The sequence below is a fragment of the Cavia porcellus genome, unplaced genomic scaffold (genome assembly GCF_034190915.1).
Source record: "Cavia porcellus strain 051 isolate PalLab524CR breed Dunkin Hartley unplaced genomic scaffold, mCavPor4.1 scaffold_17, whole genome shotgun sequence".
NCBI classification, from domain to species: Eukaryota; Metazoa; Chordata; class Mammalia; order Rodentia; family Caviidae; genus Cavia; species Cavia porcellus.
Genome location: NW_026947500.1, coordinates 21,704,951 through 21,724,470, shown reverse-complemented (window position 1 = coordinate 21,724,470; position 19,520 = coordinate 21,704,951). Strand labels below are relative to the sequence as shown.

At 50.0% G+C, this 19,520-nt stretch overlaps 1 protein-coding gene across 4 annotated transcripts in view; it reads right to left on the bottom strand.

Annotated features, from left to right (window-relative positions):
* The window catches only part of Ptch1 (patched 1), a 63,900-nt gene extending 54,298 nt beyond the window's left edge, over positions 1–9,602 (bottom strand). The window contains exons 1-2 of one of the 4 annotated variants that reach the window (XM_063227396.1): positions 9,300–9,602; positions 7–199 (exon numbers count right to left, since the gene is read on the bottom strand). In XM_063227396.1, coding sequence (XP_063083466.1) covers positions 7–199; positions 9,300–9,302 — 196 coding nt within the window. In that variant the 5' untranslated portion in view covers positions 9,303–9,602. Of the gene's footprint in view, positions 1–6; positions 200–664; positions 1,454–1,649; positions 2,384–9,299 lie in introns of those variants that run through there. The other 3 variants (XM_063227395.1, XM_063227398.1, XM_063227397.1) reach the window with 3 other exon arrangements.
* Positions 9,603–19,520: the final 9,918 nt, after the last annotated feature.

Below are 19,520 nucleotides of genomic sequence, written 5' to 3'. Positions count from 1 at the left end.
GCTTACCTTCCACCCACAGCTCCTCCACGTTGGTCTCCAGATTAGCTGCCTTTAATCCCACCGCGAAGGCCCCAAATATGAGGAGGCCCACAACCAAGAACTTGCCGCAGTTTTTTTGAATGTAACAACCCAGTTTAAATAAGAGTCTCTGAAACTTCGCTCTCAGCCACAGCGGCGCTTTTCGGCCGGTCGCCTTCCCCTGGGGACGAAGCAGAAGGGAGGAGTGAACGCCGGGGAGTGGCGCCTAAACCCGCCCGGGGACCTCCCGACGGACCTCGCGCTGGGGCTCGCACCCGGCACGGGGATGGGAGCCGGCCTGCTCATAAATCAAACTCAGCTGCCCCTGGGGCATAGCAAGGCCACCCCACGCGTGGCTCGCAAGGCATCCTTGAGTATGACCTGGGGCTCAGTACAGAAGAAGCCAGGCCGGCAAGAGAAACCGCTGGACACGAGCAGGAATTCACCCCAGACCTTGGGAAGAAGGGAAGGCCAAGCCCGACACTTATGAACCGAGAAAGCACGATCCCCGGCTCCAGACCGCCTCTCCAGAGGGGTGCTGGGGCTAGCGTGCTTTGGGGGACCATATTTTGCGAGCCCCCTCCCCCCCCGCGCGGAGTGGTGGTCAGTGGGAGTCCACGTGGAAAGCGCTGCCGCCTGGGCGCACCCGGGATGCATTTCCACGGCGTTGGGGGACGCTGTGTGAGCGAAGTTAGGAAGCCGGGCAGCCATCGGCGACTTACGACAGGATCTGGGATCGGAAGAGGGCAGCCACAAGGATCTCTCCTTCCTGGCTAACTTTACACACATCGGGCGCAAGGGGCAGTCAGGGCGCAGGCGGGGCCCCAGTCCGGCCCCTCTCGGCGCTCGCCTTCCCCAGATTCCACACATTTCAGCCGGCCCCATAAACACAATGAACCCGGCCGCTAGGCACATCCGCACTACGGATTTAAGGTGGCAATTCGTTTACCACACTCTCTCTCCCAGTCAGGCTTGGAGGACAGGCGGCTCGAAAACCGGAAAAGAAGAGGAAGGATGTCCTCTTCCGAGGATAATTTTTAAGGGAGCAGAGGTTTCGGGCTCAACAAAAGCAAAACCGGCTGCCAAAAAAGGAAACCACCTTTATTTCGGCTCCCTGCCCCCTTCCTCTCTCCGCCTCTCTCCACTCCGCCTCCCTCTCCAAGATGTTAAGAAATGTGGCAGCGGTACAGGCGTTTAGGCTACACAGTGGGGCTGGGGTGCGGGAGGAGGGAGCTCGGGGCCGGGGCGCGGGGCGAGCAGCGCCGCGGCCGCCCTAGAGGTGGTCCTCAGTGGCCTGCTGCCCGTGGCTGCGGAAAAGGCTCGCCGGGGAGAGGGCGCGCGCAGACAGACACACACACGCGCGCACACACACACACAAACACACACACGCACACCTCCACCTCCTGCGGACCTCAGACAGCTTTTCCTCCTAGGACCGGAGGAGGGTTTGAATTTTTCAAGCCCCACTTGTCTGCAGCTTTTCCTGAAGAGGGGTGTGTGTGTGTGTGTGTGTGTGTGTGTGTGTGTGTGTGTGATGTGCGCGTTGTGTGTCTAAGCAAGCGCGCGCACAAGCGACCCCGGAGAGGAAGAGGAGGGAAGGGAGAGTGGTAGGAGAAGAGTTCGAAATGCACCTTGGAAATCTGCTCCAGAGCGAAGGCGGCGTCGCAGTAGCTGGGCCGGTGCAGATAGTCCGGGTCCGGAGCGGCAACTCGGCGCAGCCCCCCGGTTCGTCTACGCCGCCCGCCGCCACGGTCCTCGGGCTCCGCGGCGTCACCCGCCGAGGCCATGTTGCCGCCGCCGCCGCCTCCTCCGCGGGGACCGAAGCTCCCCGGGCCGCCGCTGCGCACCCCCGGGCGCCCGGCTCGCGAGGACGCTTCTGGCCGCCGGCCTCTGGGGCTCGGGCTCCGGGCGACAGACCTGCTCACGCGGCGGCCCCCGCGCCTTCAGAGCCCGCGCCTTCCATTGCCACATCGCGCGGGGGTCCCGCGGTCTCTAGTCCTCCGCGCGCGGGGCGAGCCTGGCCTCGCGCGCCCCCGACCCTCACGGCTGAGACCCCCGGTGGGGCTCAGCGACACCGGGCCGGCGCGGCTCCCGAGGCTCCCGCGGCTCCCGCGGGCGGAGGCGGCGCCTGGGGCTGCTGCTTGGTCCCGGACGCGGAGTTCTCGGGCCCCTCGCCGACCCGCTGGACCATTCTGTCCCCGCGCCGCGCGCCTCCCTGGCTCCCGGGACCTGGGGACTGCGCTCTGCGTGTGTGCGGCGGGCAGCGGCCGCAGCAGCTCCTTGATTCAATAGATGAGATGGAAGGAGAAAAAAAAGAACTCTCTCCATTTGGAGAAAGAGGAGGAGGAGGGGAGGGGGTGGAGGGGGAGCGAGCGAGCGAAAGAGAAAAAGGCTGGAGCTCCCGCCCCCGGGGCTGTCAGATGGCTTGGGTTTCTGCGCGGCGATTGGCTCACCGAGGGCAGAAATTACTCAGCAAACATGACTATTATTAGCTGCTTAGCAACAGCTCACCAAAGTAGAGAGACCACCCAGGTAGGCAACCCCAGTGTGTGCTTCCCCGGCCTCGGGGGGAGCCCCCGCGAGCGCCAACCTTCTCGCACGCAGTCCTTCCATTAAGGAATGCTCCCCCCTCCTTTCTTTCTTATTCCTTTTCTTTTCAACTGTGTCTTTCTTTTTACTTTTTTTTTTTTTTTTTTTGGTGAGTCTTGCGCGCGCACACTCGCACACACACCGACACACACACGAGCGTTTGCTTCACGACAGACGGGGGGGCATGTAATATTTTTTTTAAGCGCTTAAACAATTTCTGAAATTCCTCAAAGAAAACGCTTTGAGAGGCACCTTGGCCTCAAGCTGCAAGCGAATACTGGGAGGTCCGGCTTGAATTCCCAGGCCTCCACCAATAATGACAGGGTGGTGGATAGTGCGCCAGTGTGTGCCAGATTTTTTTTTTCCTCCTCTCTTTTCTTTTATAACTAAAGGCAAGACTTGGGCTCTCTCAGGGAACAACGCCTCGTATTAAGATAAACAAAATGGAAAGTTAAAGAGCAAAGCAAGGACGTTGGAAAAAGCCACCGTTTCTTCAAATCCATCTCCCCCTCTCCTGTCCCCCCCCCGACCCCCCCAACCCGCACAAACACACACACCCCAGGACAGCACAGACCAGGTTTGAAGCAGTTACTGTGTAGTAGACGTGGAATCTAGTTACCAAAACAGTCTCGTGGAGGCAAAGGCGTTTTTATTTGAACCTTTCAATGTAACATCCATAAAAACAATCTTTTCAACAATTCAGAGAAGCGAAATTTTGAGAAAGAAACGTTTTCATGATTATTTTGGGTTAATTTGGATTCCACATCCTTTTTATTTACCACGACTTCATAAAAAGTAGTTTTAAACTTTTTTAAAGCAAAAATCAGTATGCATCCTGTTACGTTTAATAACAGCGTGAAGTGGGGAGAATAGACTTTGATGTTAGATTCACTAGAAACAAACTGTGCGCAGGTCGCGAGGATGTCTTGATCCTGCACCTAAGCGTCACCAAGACATCCCAGGGTCTCGCTTTCCGTTCGGGATGAAAACACACGACCGCTGGGGATGATGGATACTAGGGCCAGAGGCAAATAATATAAACTGTCTACACAGCTACGCTTTGAAGAAAAATGTTTTTTCTAGCGTGCGATGCGTTTATCCTAGATTTTGAAGTTCATTATTTCCCCGCAGTAGGCACCAGCCTCACAGACCCTCGATTCTGTCTCATTTTAGTATTTAGTTTTTTCCTTTTTTTTTTTCCTTTCTTTTCTGGAGTTGAACTGCAGAGGGACCTGCGGTAGCGAGAAACCCACTGAAGCCGTGAAATGGGGCAGTGTGACTTTAAGATGCACACGGTGTGTGTTCATTGAAAAAAAAAAAAAGAAGAAAGGAAAGGAAAGAAAGGAACCCAGATGGAGGGAAAGGGGGAGGAGCGGGGGAGAAGGCGGGGCGCGAGGCCACGTGACCCGGCGGGGCGCGCGCGTGCGCGCGGCCAGGGCTGGAGTTCTCCCGCGCGCACCGTCCTAGGCCGAACAGGTCGTGAGGCCGGGAGCGGGGCGGCGGCGCGGCCCCCGGGAGCCGGAGCAGGCGCGCGCCCCGCCGGCGCGGACTGACGTGCCGGACGCGCCGTAGTACATTCCTGGGGGCGGACCGGCCCCCGGGCTTTGCCCAATGCGCGCGCGGCCTCCGAGCCGCCGGCCAATGGCTGCGCGCGCCAGGTCCTCCCCTTTCGGCCGCCGGCGGCCACCGGGGAGGTGCGCGCGGCTCCAGCGGGGGGGGCCCGGCGGCCGGCTCTCCCTCCCTTCCCTTCCTTCCTCCCGCGGCTCCCCAGTCCTGCGTCTTCCTCGCCCCTTCCTAGTCCCCTGCTTTCTTTTCCTTCTCTCGCCTCTCCGGGCCCAGCCTCGCCACTTTCCCTCCAGCTGTTTCTCCTTCCTGGTTTAGCGGGGCGCCCTTGGTCCTCGGAACCCCGAGCTTGTCAAACCTATGCGGTGCCCGGAGCTGGGTAGGGTGCCCCGAGGAACAAGGAACAAAGAGGGCAGGAGCGCTTGGGATGTTCACTGCATCAGGAGGACCCGACTACCCGGCCAGCGCCGAAATTCAAAACTCACAACTTCCGAGGAACACGTGATTTTGTGAGCAGCTCTGGGAAGAGCTGCTTGAAATCGGAGGGGAAGGCAAGCACGATGCAATGGAAAACGACCGACCCCACGTTAGTAAATAACAGCGCACAGAGACCGGACACGTAGCTGGTTGAACCTTGGGAGTAAAATCCTGGGCTTTATTTTAGGATGTTGGATAAGTAGGAGGAAACAGGAAACGTTGGTGCTTGCTGCTGGACACTGCTTTTTAAAGAGACTTAGGGGTGGCACTCCTAGTTTTATGTGAGCCTGTTTTTATATTCGAGGCTTCTTGTCCCGTCAGCTACATAGCCATAGACGCGTTGCTAGGTCTTTTCAGACTTGTTTACAACGGTTTGGAGCAAAAATACTAGCGCCCCCTCTCCAAGCTTTTACTTAAGCAGTTTCAGTGTAGCTGTTTGGATTATAAAAATCTGGGGTGTGATTTGAGGTTGTGTCCTCTCCGGTCCCAGAATTCTCATCGTGTGCGCTGCACACCTTCTTGTCCTGGCGGCTGCCACACGCACATCACTTCACTGGCCACGTCTCCTCCACCGGGCTCCTTTCCCTCATTTCTACTTAATTCCTAAACGTTTTGAACATTGATCCCCGACGTTTTCAGCGCCCTGAGGCCCCTCGCCCACTGTTTGATAGGTTAACTTTTCAGCATCTCAAACAATGGTTCCGGCCTGTAAATTTTACCCATTGGTTCTAGGACGCAATCCCCAGCCTGGCGCTAACAAGCGCTATCTTAATCTCTCCACCCCCTACCCGCCGCTTCCCCTGTGGTCTGCTTTTTTCATACACCGTGATGAATTACTTTGAGGATCTAATTGGCCTTGTTTCTGTAACGTTTTAAGAAAGGGAAGAGGAGCCAGTGTAAAAGCCTGCTCGACTTGGGTGGTCAGGGCTGAGGCTGCCCCCAATTTGCCTCATTGCTGATGCATGTGAAGGCGACATTCCCAGCGATAATGTTGTTCCTAATCAATCTGCCCTTATTTACATTTGTAAGCATTGTCGGCTTTAATATGCATGTCCTGTGCAGAGGACTGCTGCACCACACCGGGTTTGTTAACTTGCAACTAACCACCAGGATTCCTCAGACCTGGGAGAAGGCTGATTGGAGGAGCCAGGCCTTCTAAGGTGTCTGCCGGGTAACAGACTCTTTAATGGCCTTTCTGCCTGGTGGCTCCCCTAGTGAGAGTTACCAAGTAAGTGAGAGATTAGGGCTTCATCAACCAGCAGGAGTTGCTAGCCTCTGTAGAGCAAGAGCTGAGGGGTCCATTTCTCTTTCCAAGCAAAGTTCATCTCAGTGCCTAAGCTGTTTTTTTCTCTCATCATCATGATCCAACACAAAGTTTAGCTTTCAAAACAGAGTCCTTCAACTCTCTGGATTCCCTCACAACTCCTCCCTTTTCTGTTCCAGTGCTTCAAATAGCCATGGCCATGCCACACACATCTCAAAAATGACATCAGATTATCCAAATGATGACACTGAAATAAAACATCTGCCCTTGGTGTTGGGCTGTTCCAATGATAAGCTATTATGGGAGCCAGACTTGGTGCAGCTATGAAAAACCACAGTGAGACTTAACTTTTCACTGGTTTCCCAGATTAAGCCAAATGAATCTTTAAAATCCAAGGTAATTTAGCTCATTTCTGCAGAGTATACATGTATAAAAGGGGTAAATGTATTCCGGTAATTTGACCCTCGGGCCATTTATAATTTTGATGAACAAGTTTAATACTCTCTTCCAGAAATGTAAAGAATTGCAAACATGACATTAAATCCTACAGGATTCTTGTTGGGAGAGTAGGATGGACAGACGAATGAGGATTTGATGTACTATTCTGTTTATAGATGGGGAGCCCAGGATACAAGATGTGAGTGATGGGCTGGGGCCTAAGCAGTTCAAAGTAGGTACCTTGGATAAGAGTTGAGCCTTGACTCTCCTCAAGCCAATACGCCACCATCCATCCACATTTTCTTGGCTCCCTAAGAATGCTTTATTATTTTTTCATTGGCAGTTTTTGTATTTATTTAAAAGCTGATGGAAGAAAATGAGTCTAATGGGTTTTTCTTGGGGGTGGGGGTGGGATCCAGCAGCCACAAAATGTAAAACCACTGGGCTTGGTCCTCGGCCACCTTTGCCTTCCATCTTCAGTTTCCTGCCCTTCTCCCCCCACCCGCCTACCTCCCCAGGCTGGAGGAACAGGGAAGGGCTCTAGCCAACTTGTCAAAATAATGCTGCTAATTACCCCTGATCTCCTTTAATGGGAAGCTGCTCCCAACTCCACAAAGGAGTAAATGAGAGGTCTACAGCATAAACCCAGAGCACTGGCATTTTTGGAGCTCACAGTGAGCCCAGAGTGGGGAAGGTGGCAGAGGGGAGACACCCTAGGAAATCTCACCATTGATCACTGCAGGTTTCAATACAGGCTTAAAAGGGGAATTAGACTTTGTACTATACCAAAAGCTATTGGTATTCTCTTGCTAAGAATGCAACCAATTGCAGAGAATGTCCAGAGCCTTCAATGAACTTGAAAGAAAACATTATATTGACCCTCATATGAATCCCCTCCCCATCTTCTCAGCCACATGACTTCAATGGATAGAGATGTATTCTTGAAAGACCCAGACTATGAACAGTTTCGCTTCCATCTCTCTCGCCTCATCTCTATTTGCCTAATATATCAATATCAAGCTTTGCATCTGGCAGAAGGCACACCATTCATTTCAGTGATCTCTGCCATTGGGTCCTGCATGAAAAAGCAGCTGAGCAACATGATCCCTTTGACCCACTGCTGGAGCAACAAATTTATTAGAGATATAGGCATGAGAAATGAAAGGGAAGTAAAACAATTCCAGCTTATTGTGTGTCTTTCTTTCATACTGCTAATCCGGTTTACACATCACGCCTACATGTCTCAATAGGGCATTATACACTGTGGCAGAGGCTGGGGAAAATAAAAGGTGTGTGTGTGTGTGTGTGTGTGTGTGTGAGAGAGAGAGAGAGAGAGAGAGAGAGATAGGACAAATACTTTAATCCATATTGATTCACCCCATAAATTTTTCTATCGATAGAAAGCTGACAATCTTTTTTTTTTTTTGTCTTTGCACAAAATAATTCCAAATGGTGCTAACGCCTGTTCAAACAGCTTGTCATACTATGACTAGATTGTAACCAGAAATTAGACACACCTCTCACAGTTGAGTTTGAAATGAAGCTAATGCCCCAAGTTGAGAATGGGAGTACTCAAATAGTGGGGCCTATTGGTGTCCACCTTGAGTCAACATTTTAATTTACAAAGATCATGGATTCAAAGGCGTTTCACAGCCTGGTGCAAGGACCCTGGGTGGCAAATGGAACACACACAACTTACAACTGAAAGCCCCTTGTTTTACAACATGGGGACACAAGGCACCTGAGGCAACAATTTACCCTGAGGTACCACCCAGAAATAATAAGTTACAGTAACAAAGGATGACACCAAAAAGCATTGTCTTTCTTTGTGGAGGCAATTAATTCCACGTTGAACTACTGGAGCCAAAAAAAAAAAAAAAAAAAGCAAACACACAGAATGCGGAAAAAAGGGACTATTGTAATAGTTCAAGACCTCAATGATCCAATTATTAAATATTTTGAGCCACCCATTGTGGGGCCTTATTATTTATGTCTAGTTCTTTTGTATTTTGCCTCCTCAGGGAGGAAGGAGGGCAAAAGGAAGGAAACCAGTCTTCTTTCCCTGGTCCAGGAAAATAGAGGTCTCTGGGTGTCTCCTGTACACGACAACCCATAGGACTTTTAGGGCAATGAAAACCGAGATCAGAAAACTTATGATTTGCTATCTCTCCATACACTAGACATTATTTTAAACACGAACTTAAATGTGCTGAGACCCATCACATTCAGAGACAGTCTCCGGAGGCCCTGTGTCCCAGGGTTGGGTCCAGGTCCATGAGAGTCTGGGCCAGTCAGACCCACCTCGGGGCTCCCCCGAGGCAGGACTTCGCGTTCTCTGCAGTGGACTACCCATCTACCTCTTAAATGGGTAGCAGACACCAGAGCGCCCCAAACATGCGCTCAAGGGGTCAACACACCTCTCCTCTGCCGCAGTCCCTAGTGCAGAGCGCCTCTGTGGTCCAGATTCCCAACAGCGGCGGCGGGGAGACGAGTGTGGGAGCACCGCATTTTGGTAAAGAGCCTGTCTCCGGCCCTAGGCTTCCTAACCAGCCAGGTGTTTCCGCAGGGCTCCCGGAGCCCTGGGCGTGGGTGCGAAGGCGTGCGCCCGCGCCCTCCGGAGGAGAGGACCCGCGTCCGCGCGCGCGCGCGCTCCCGGAGCCCCCCGCCCGCCCCCGGCGCTGTCACTCTCCGCACCAGCTCCGCGATCACCAGCTCTGCCTCCACTCGCGAGCCAGGGGCCACCACCCGGCTGGGGAGCGGAAGCCGAGGCGGCGACCCTCTCAAGCGTGAAAATGGGATCCCAGGCCACCCCCTCCGTGGGAACTCCCCCCGGAGCCGTTCCCCGGCCCGCCCCGCCGCCCGGCGCTCGGGCGAGCTCCTCGGTCCGCGCCCGGGGCGCACGGCGCGCGGGGACCGGGGCGCACGGCGCGCGGGGCCGGGGCGCACTCACCATCGCCGGCCGTCAGCCCCTGCCCGGAGCGCGGTGCCGAGGGCGCGGACCTGGGCTCGGAGTTCACATCCAGCCCTTTTTTCCTCGCCCAGCGCTTCTCTGTCTTCTCCCGGCCTTCTTCGGTCTCCCCTTGGCCGGGCCGCCGCGGGTCTCTTTGTCTTTCCTGTCGTCGTCTTTTTCTCGGTCTTGCTCTTCGTCTTCTCTTCCTCCTCCTCCGTCTTTTCAAAAGCAGCGGAAAGGGTAAGAGCCCCGGCGCGGGCCGCGGGTCTCTCGGCGAGCGCGGCGCGGACGCACAATCCCAAGGCTGTTGCTATTAAGCCGCTCCGTGGCCCTCGGCGTGGGTGGTCCGCCGCGCCATAGGCCGGACCTGTCAGGGTCACGTGACGGACCCGAAAACTTTACCCCTTTACAATAAACTCCAGGAAAGCAAAGTAAACTCGAGGAGCGTGCTATCAGCACAGCCCTCCTGGGTAAACAGGCGCGCCCTCCCCGCCTTCCTGGGGGGCGCCCGGCCAGCGAGCCCCTGCGAGCCCCTGCGAGCCCCCCATCCGCCCCCGCCACCCCGTCTGCGGGGGGTCCCTGGGCGCCCCTGGCCTGCCCCACCTTGCCCCCCCCATTATTTGCTAACATTTGGCCCTCTTGCCAGAACCCCAGGGAGAGGGGGTGCAGAGAGCGAGGAAGCGAGCTTAGCATCCCCTTGCAGTCTGGGGGAGATGGGGGGCGCCGCCAGGGCTGCCGAAGAACTCCACCTTTCATGGTCTCCGTTTTCTAAGCCCTTGCCTGCCGCATTCCCACGGAAGCGCTGGGAAGCTGGCAGCTGACAGGCCCACAGGGAGGCCGGGAGCTAGGTAGATAACCCGAGGCTTCCTGGGGAAATGCCCAGCACTACAGATGTGAGCTGTACCTGGAGCCATCTCAGGTCCCTTGGAGGTCCCTGGGAAGCCATTCTGAAGAGACCAAGGTGGAGTCCCTCGGAAAGATTGGTAGCTGGCTGAGGAATCCTTAATTGATATTTGCTGCCTTTCCCTTCCAATTACTGTGGTTTTGGGGGTATACCACCCAAATGCACCCACCCACGCTGCCTTCCCAAACTAGGCAAGCTTGGGTGATGGGGCTAGAGGTGCTGATGGGTCCTGGGGAGAGCATTTTGGCTCTAAATGGGAATATCCTATTCAGAGAAGACCTACTGCTGAGTAGGCAGTTTGACACACACAGCTGAGAGGTGCTGTTTAAATGGACCACGTTATGGAAGAAGAAGAAGAAAAGATGGATTACAGATACAGGCAAAGGGATGGGGTGATCCAATAAGCCAAAGCTAAGTTAACTAGTAGGTCTTCTACACAGCTTGGCTCCCCAACTCCTTAAGCCAGGCCTTTGCTCGTGCTGTACCCCTGAGCCACACCCCTCAACTCCCAAAGCCAGCCTTCACTCCCCTCCTTCTGGGCCCATGGTGTGATTAGAGTTGTGTGGGGCATGCCCAAGCCCATGTGTCATTAAATAATACTAATCCTAGGAGTTACTTTATGCCCCTTCCCCCAAGATGATGTACTGTTCCCTAATAGAGCCATTTGAGTTTCCAGAATGTTTGTGCTCAAGACACATTAAGTAATTAAACATTGGAATGCTGCATAGACCTCTGTATGAGGCTGTTCCAGAATGTGCTTCATACCAACTGACTTGAGGGAGACAGAGACAGAGAGAGAGAGAGAGAGAGAGAGAGAGAGAGAGAGAGAGCATGCGCAAGAGCCAGAGAGAAAAAGAGAGAGACAGAGACAGAGAGACCAACTGAGCATGGATCCTAGGAGCATGTATCTCATTTTTTTTAAAAAGAGAAGAAAAGATACCCCTCCCCCAAACAATTTGGTAAAGTTTTCCCTTATCTTTTTTTTTTTTTTTTTGGTCTTTTTGAGACAGGGTCTTGCTATGCAGTTCAGGCTGGCCTTGAGCTCACTTTGTAGCCCAGGCTGGTCTCAAACTCAAAGTGATCCTTCTGGGTCAGCCTCCAGAGTGCTGGGATTATAGGCATGAGCCACCATTTCCGGCTTCCCCTTATCTTTTGATACCATTCGTCTATAAGTGGAGTCAGTGAAGAAGTGGAAGATGTGACTACCTCTCCAAATGAGGGGTGCAGAATATGGAAGAGAAAGGTGAAAGATAGATAGATAGATAGATAGATAGAGAGAGAGAGAGAGAGAGAGAGAGAGAGAAAGCGTGAGAGAGTGAGCGCTGAACCAAGGGCATTTGAATGACCTGAACAGAAAGTTGCTAGGTCTGCCTGTTTCTATGGGGGAAATTGCAGTGGACTTTGTGGATGTGGCTTTTCCTAATTAAGTGGGTCCCCCTAACCCCCACCATGCCAGTGCACTTGGCTCCATGTTCCTGCTGAGTTTGAACAAGGCTGATCATCAAGAGTGGATGGGAGTGCAGCATTAAAGCTTTAGGAGTCTTCGGGGCAGCGGTTCTTTAAGAACTCATACGTACAAATACGAAATGAAGTCCAGAGCCTAGAAAGAGGGCTGGGCATGGAGAGAGGTTTCATGAGTTTCAGAATAACTCCTCCTTTGAGAATGTCAAGTGGGGAGCAGAACTGCCTGGTTTTTATAGTCTTTGTGATACACATGATCCCCTTATTCAGATTGAATGTGTCCATATTTCTGTGTAGGGCTTGACAACGGTGAACAACTAGTTTGAATGCAAATTCTTGGAGATGGGCAAGGACAGAGCACATGTTTCTATGCCAGGAGAAGCAGACCTCGGGGTTGAAACCTGGAAGTTCAGCAGAAAGGGGCTCTCACTGGAAATGTTCCCTCCCCCACCAACTTTTCTTTTTCCTTCCTTGGAAACCAGTCTTTGCCACCTATGTCAACACTTCCCTTCTCTCCACTTTCAGATGCTAGAAAAGTTAAGTCACAAGCTGTGGCATGGGGGTACAGCTCTCATCTGTGTTACCTTCTGGTGTTTCGGTGACTTCCTGCCAGGGTGGGCTCTCTTGTCAAGTGGCTGCATGGCTCTTCTGAAGTGGCTTGTGCCTCATCCCTCGCTGCTGAGCTGCCCCCAGAGCTGCCCAATCTCATAACCTATTTGGCACGGAGGTGTCAGTGACAGACAAGGGGACCGGAAGCTACAGCTTGACTCTGTCACCACCCGATAAGCCACCTGGCATCCGAGTGTTAACGGCCGATGAGGTTACAAGACCACTTTTGCTGGTTAACTTTCAGAGCCGTAGCAGGAGGAACAGTTCCTAAATTGGAGATTTCAGGGCAGGGCCAAGTGGAGATTTTGAAGGCACTGGAGTAGAGACAGAAGAAAAACTTTCTACCACAGGTCTGAAAACAGACTGCGGGGGCATGAACAAATCTGTGGACAGTCGAAATGCTTCCTGGGTCTTGCTAAACAGTGTCGCTGTGTGAGATGGTGTTACCCTTTATACCAGCCACAGTCAGTGCACACATGCAATCTTTGTCTTAAGCTGCCCCTTTCCCTGGTTCCCACTACAAGTGGGTAAATGGGCACTTTAGTTCAGTCCCCTCACAATCGCCAGAAACCCAAAGGCTTTCCAGTGAGTCAAGAGCTCCTCAGAAACTCTTCACCTCGGGCATGAATATTACATTTGCATGGCGGTCAGTCACTATCATACTGACCATGCTAAGGATTCTGGATCAGACAACCCCTCACATGTTTCTATAAAAATGATCTTGCTCAATGGAGGAGTTTAGTTCTAAAATGAATACCTCTTGCTCCTGGATAGGGGAGCGAAACCAGCTTCTAGAATTAGGGCTTTGAGGGCTGGAGGAGTGAGAGAAGTTTAGAAGTGCTCGATTGCTACAACACAGCATAGACAAAATGAAGAACTGGGTTACAAGAAGATGTACTGAGACAGTCCAAGAAAGAATTTAAACAACAAGGATAAAAAGAAGGAAAACAGGATTGCAGAACAGATGTGGTGTGGCTAGATAAACCCAAACAAAGCAGCCTGGAAACAGGAGTGGAACCCGGGATGCCATGAAATGACCCAGCTACTGAGACATAGGAAGAGGCATGGGGGTGTGATTATTTCAGAGTGAAAAGAAATAAGTGGAGAGACGGCCCATGGAACCTCCACCTCAAAAAACAGAACCTGCTCGAGCTGCTCTTTCCACGGCTGAGGTCCAGTCATGTGATGAGCTGCTGAGTCTTCTGCACCCACTGACTGGGTTCCTGTGGGTAGGAGACTGCAGGGGTGGCCTTAGGAATGAAGAATTACCAAGAGATGAAATAGTAAAGGGTAAGGGATAGACTAGAGGGGGTAGGGGTGGCCAGGGTGTCTTGTGTGGAGAGGGTGGTAGGTGCCTGCCTGGAGAATTAGCCCACTGCGGTGCAGTAGGTCAGGAAAACCATCACAAGGTTTGAGTTGTCCCAAACAGGACTGGATAAAGATATGAAATATTTAAAAGAGTCTCTGCCCAGCTAAAGGTGCTGTTTTACACTATTGTCACCATCGCCGTCAACATCCATCATTTGTTTTTGATTAAGGTTGGTGAGGAAAGATGTAGACAGAGCTTTGTTTCCCTAAAATCATGTGATTGAGAATCTGCGGGGGCTGGGGATTTAGCTCAGCGGCATAAGCACCTGCCTTGCAAGTGTGTGGTAGTGAGTTCCATCCCTGGTACCGATAAAAAGAAAAAGACAAAAAAAAAAAAAAAAAAAAAAAGAATCTGAGAATTTGAAGAGGGGAGCCCAAATTAATTTCTAGTCTCTGGAGAAAGAGGTCGTTTGAAGCGAAGCCTGCACAGGTGTGAGATTTCATCAGGAAAGTTGGAAAATCTGAACACCTCTGTGCCCAGCCCTTTCTGTACCCTGTGCCATGGTGACCACCCAGCTGGTGGCTCTGAAGACACCGACCTGTGTGTACAGTCAGCATCTTTGCTTGTGCTGGAGAGCCCCTCCTCCCAAGAAGGAGAACCTGGGAAGGGTATGTTTCTGTGTCCTACCAGCCTCCATAGAGAGGGCACAGGGGACAGTGATCACTTCCCTGCCAATACTGTGAGTACAGAGCTGTTTTGGGGAGTCAAAGATGATAGTAAAATGTCAGCCGGGTTGGCTTCTTCTGAGGGCTTGGCTTGTAATGGTGATCTTTTCCTGTCTTCTCTATATGTGCATTGGGCTCAGATTTCCTCTTCTTAAAAGAAGAAAGGAAAAAAATCATGTGTATGTAGGTATACACGTGTAACTGTACGTATGTATATGTGTGCCAGACAGATAACAATACTACTAATCTCTGTTAGATCATCAAAAAGGGCAGCTTGTGCTGTCACTGTTTGATGGTTTGATCATTTTTATGCCTAGATTTTGTAACCTGAACAACTACTTCTAAGATAATAAAATGCAATGTATTAACTAGTGTTGGAAAAAAAATCATACAGGGCCAGGGTCCACTCCAGTGACCCTATTTTAACCTAGTGACCTCTTTAGAGACTCTTCTCTGTGTTCTGAGTTACTAGGGGTTAAGGGCAGCAGCCTGTGATTTCAGCCCACGAAAGCACACAGATGTTGAAAGAAGCTGGCTCAGATGTGAAAGACCAGTCCATCTCTCCAGTCCATGGTGCTTGGAGGGAAGACTCGGCCAATGGGGCTGGGCCCTGCTTGTCACCAGCATCTCCCAGGAACCTGTCCACACTTCCACAAAACTACCCCTGGCTGACACGTTTCCTCCGAATGCTGGTGGTCTAAGAAAATGGCTTTAGGCACCCAGCAGAACATTTTTCCCTGAAAAAAAAGAAAAGGAAAGAAAAAAAAAATGCTCTGCTGGCCTAATTACAGATCTATCTTCTTTATTTATTTAGTGAGTTCCTTAAGGCAATGGTTTCCAAGGCTGGCTGTTCATCAGAATCACCTGGAGAATTTAAAAACAGAAACAAAGAAACAAATAGATTTTTTTGCCCGCATCCCAGAGGTACACAATCAGGATCTTAACCTGTGGGGCATAAATATTTTTTAAAAAGAATACCCCTAAAGTAAATACCTAGAAAAATGTTAGTATAGTGCATATCTGAGTGTGGGTAGGTAGATATGGGTATTCACTGAAGAGTCCAATTACACTCTCTGTCTGAAGTTTTTCCACAATCAAATGACAGTATGAAAGTAAAAGGATGTCTAGGTGACTCAGCTGTGTGACTAGGTTTGAAGATTAACCAAGATTCGGTAAAGTTATAAACATCTTGGTCACACTGACTGTCCTCTGTTATGCTGTTTGTCACACTGCATTCATGCTGTTCGTTTATCAAACAAAAGATTAGTGAAGTTCTCTTACACCATGGTTCTCTGCTGGGGCTGGGAATTTGGGGGATAAGAAACTGTCATCCTTAAGCACACCATTAAGTCCCATTTTATAGCCATCAGGTTGGCAAAACTGAGAAGCCTGGGCATAGCGAGTGCAAGAAGATAATGAAGAAATAGGAATTTGGGTTTGTTATGGATTAAAAACTGGTGGTCAGCTTTACACCAGCTGAATTAAATCAGCATGGTGCTGCGTATAGCAGGCCCATCTGAGGAAAGTTAGCAGCATAAAGGGAGATATGGAGAGGAATAGAGAGGGCCATTGTGGGTTCTCCTAAGTGTTGCTGTTTTGAGTCACTGGTTCTTCAGGAGGCACTTGTTGTGCTGGCTTCCCCAATAGGAATTTGGCTATTATCATTGGAGGAGCTCAGGACCTTGTCACCGAGAGTGGCTGTGTTCACTTTGGGGGAGTTCTGGTCCTTACACTGAGCATCAGTTCCTGGCTCTGGATGGGAAGATGTGTGCTGGTCGGTCAGTTTCCAAGAGGAGCTTGGCACGCTGGCTTCCTGATATGAACTCGACCGTTCTTGTTGTCGGAGGAGCTCGGGACCTCATTGTCACTGAGGACAGCTGTGGTACTTTTCAGGAGAGCCCTGGTCCTTATTTTGAGTGTCACTTCTTGGTTCCCTTGCAGAACCCTTGATCTACTGGCACAGATCCTTCCCCCACTGGAATAGACTTTCTAGCTTCCACCGCAGACTTTAGGACCTTCCCAGTACATGAATCATTGTCATGGGCTCTAGGTCTTCAGCTGGACTTCTGCAGGACATTACTGTAGGATCCAGGCCCTCGGCTGAATTTTTTAGGTCTTTAGTGTTGTGGAAATATTTCCTGCGTTTTCTTGTATTTAACTCTGAGTGACCATAATAAAATAATATTATAAATTCTGTGTCTTATATGTAATTGTTCTCTTTGCATCCCCTAACCACCACAGGGGTCCTGCTGGTTGGAGTATGGGTTGCTTCACTCTTGGGAGATAATTTGGCACTATAGAGAGAAGTTGAGTCCCAATTCGCAGTGTTATCTGCAAGAGAAACCCTTCTGCATATGGCCTAGCATATGAATGTTCCCAGGGCTGCTGTTTGTAACAGCATAAAGCTGGACTTGACCAAAATGTCCATCTGTGTAGAAAAGATGAAGGTTCATAGCGTGGAATTCTAGAAAAAGGTAGAAAGGAGCAAGCAAGCCACAGCCTCTTATGGATGAAACTGAAAACATGACCTTGGGTGAAAAACTGCTGACTTCTAGGAATTAAAAACTCATTTGAGGCAGCTGTTACCTCTGGGGCTGCAGGAGGCAAAGAGATTTGTGAACTTCAACAGTAATTCACTGTATTGTTATTGTTTAGAAGGTATATACCAGTGCTTTGTATTTGCAGTGCTGGGAGGGTGTGTGTGTGTTTAAACTCAGGGCCTCAAGCTTGTGAGGTAAACACAGTACCACTGAGCTACACTTCCAGCCAAATGGTATATACTAGTGATAGTAACTCATTTGTGTGACCTATCTCATAATAACAATTTGTTTTTTTAAATGATACCACTGTCAGCCTGGATCAACTCATGGTCTAGTTGGGTGTTGATGAAAATGGGAAACTGTAGACTAATGTGTGTCCCCTGAGGCACAGAGAGGTGCCAGAGAACACAAGGACCAGTATGCCTGGGCAGGGGACAGTTGAGCAGACTAAAGGAAGAGAGAATGGGGCCAGTGGACCCCCATGAGGCAAGCTCAAAATTACTTCTTTCATGCTTAGTCTGTATCAGTGTGACACCTTTGATACAGACTAGAAAACCATGTAATCTTTTCTGAGGGAACAAGGCCATATCCAGCTCAAAGTCAGGAAACGTGCAAATACAATGTTACTTTATGGCCCCTAACTTGGCCTTTCAAACATCTCCACTGTATAAGTCACCTTTCCATGAGATCTTCTCATACTGTCGTTTCAGCAGTCCTTTTGTGGATAAGGTGATGTTATTTATTTACTGCAAACACTATTATGCATTGCAAAGGTGAAGAATACAGTAGTAAAAATCCACAGAACTGTGACCCTAACTTTTTTTCCTAGTGGAACTTGCATATTGACAGGCTGTTTGATGATGAAGTTACTTAGGTATAGTTGTAGTGACAGAGAAATGGCTTCAGGAATATAAATGAGCATTGTCCTGGAGGAGGTGGAGGCGGGGGGGGGGGGGTGACTTCCAAATTGCAGCTCACTGCTTGCTTGCACAGGTGAAACTTCTGCTAAGGTTTCCTGATTTGAAACCTACCAGTTCACCCTCACCGCAGGGTACTGTCCTTCCACCACTGCTGCAGTCACATAATTCTGTCTGGCTCCACTTTTGACACTTTCTGACCTTTCTAGGGCTTTCCAACTTTTTATATCATGATACACATAGAAAGAATGGTAATAATGCTATGGCACCTGGGAATACAGATTCGAAGTCACCTATCTATGGAGAGATTTAGTAGAAAACCCCTATCATGTTTAAAATATAAAGCATTAGAGAAATCATTAAATATGAAATTCCTATACAACTTCCAAAGAAAATCTTTTCAAGTTTTTGATTGAGAAACCTGAACTTCCTCCACGAGTATCAAATTTTATGTCAACTTCTGTGCCTACTGTGGCTACATGTAGGTTCAGAGTAAGATTTTAATAATGATCTTTTCAAGATGGTGAGATGGTGATGTCTTCAAATGCTTTCTCGCTACCATGATTTAAAATATTGCATGAGTAGGTGATAGAAATTTAAAACCACTTTCATATGCATTGAAATTATATTCAAAGAATCAAGCAGCTCTGACATTATAGTCAAAGAATCGAACAGGTTTCTTTTCAAATATATTGAAATGGCATATGGTAAAACATACAATGTTCAAGTTTTCCATATGCATTCATTTCCTAGGGCTGAGATAACAGTGTACCACATACTAGGTGGCTTAAAATAACAGAAATTCCCTCACAGTTCCCCAGGCAGTGTGCTTTGAACTTCAAACTCTACATCAAGCTGCCTCCTAACCACTCCAGGATGCTTAAAACTTAGCTGGTCCTTGACTGTCTCCTCCGATTGAATTCTCTGTCTCCTTGTCAGCCCTCCAAACTTGCTCTTCTGTCTCAGCTATTGGCTCCTCCAATCTCAAGTTGTCTAGCCAGAGATTAAGTGACACTATTGAAGGCTCCATTCCATGTGCAATTTACTGCTGTGGCTTCTTCCCCCTGGAACCCATGAATTGCTTTTCTCTCCATCCAGCTGCATCTCACCTCCTGCCATTCTTCCCTAGGTGCACAGCATGATTTGCCATTTCCTGATTTTTCAGTTACTAAATGTTGTTAGTTGTTTTGGTGTTCCGGTCTAGAGCAGTGGTTCTCAGAGTGTGACTGCTGGGCTAGGGGCATCAACAGCCCCTGAGATCTTGTTAGAAATGCAAGTCCTCAGCCCTCATCCTAGATTTGTGGAGTCCAACCTTCTGGGGATGGGTCTAATCATCTGTATTTTTAACACATCTGTGTTAGTCAACTTTCTGTTTCCGTAATGAATATCTGAAACCTTACAGAGATCGAACCTTTATTTTGGCTCACAGTTTTGGCGGTTTCCTTCCATCATCAACTGCTCCTGCCCCACTATCAGTTTTGAGTGCATAGTAGAGCAAAATTCTTTGACTTATGGCTGGGAAATGAAAGAGGAAGAGCAGGGGTGAGGTCCCTTCCAGAGCACGCCTCTGAAAAGCTGAATAGCTCCCACGAGGTTCCATCTCTTGATGGTCCTTGAAGGTTCTCAGTCACAACAAACTGGGAACCAAGCCTTTAATGCACAGGATTTTGGGAAACATTTCACATCCAAACTGAAGGTGCTTCTTGTGCCTGCTAAAATTTAAGACCTAGCTCTGGCTTAAAGTCTAGCTTGAATT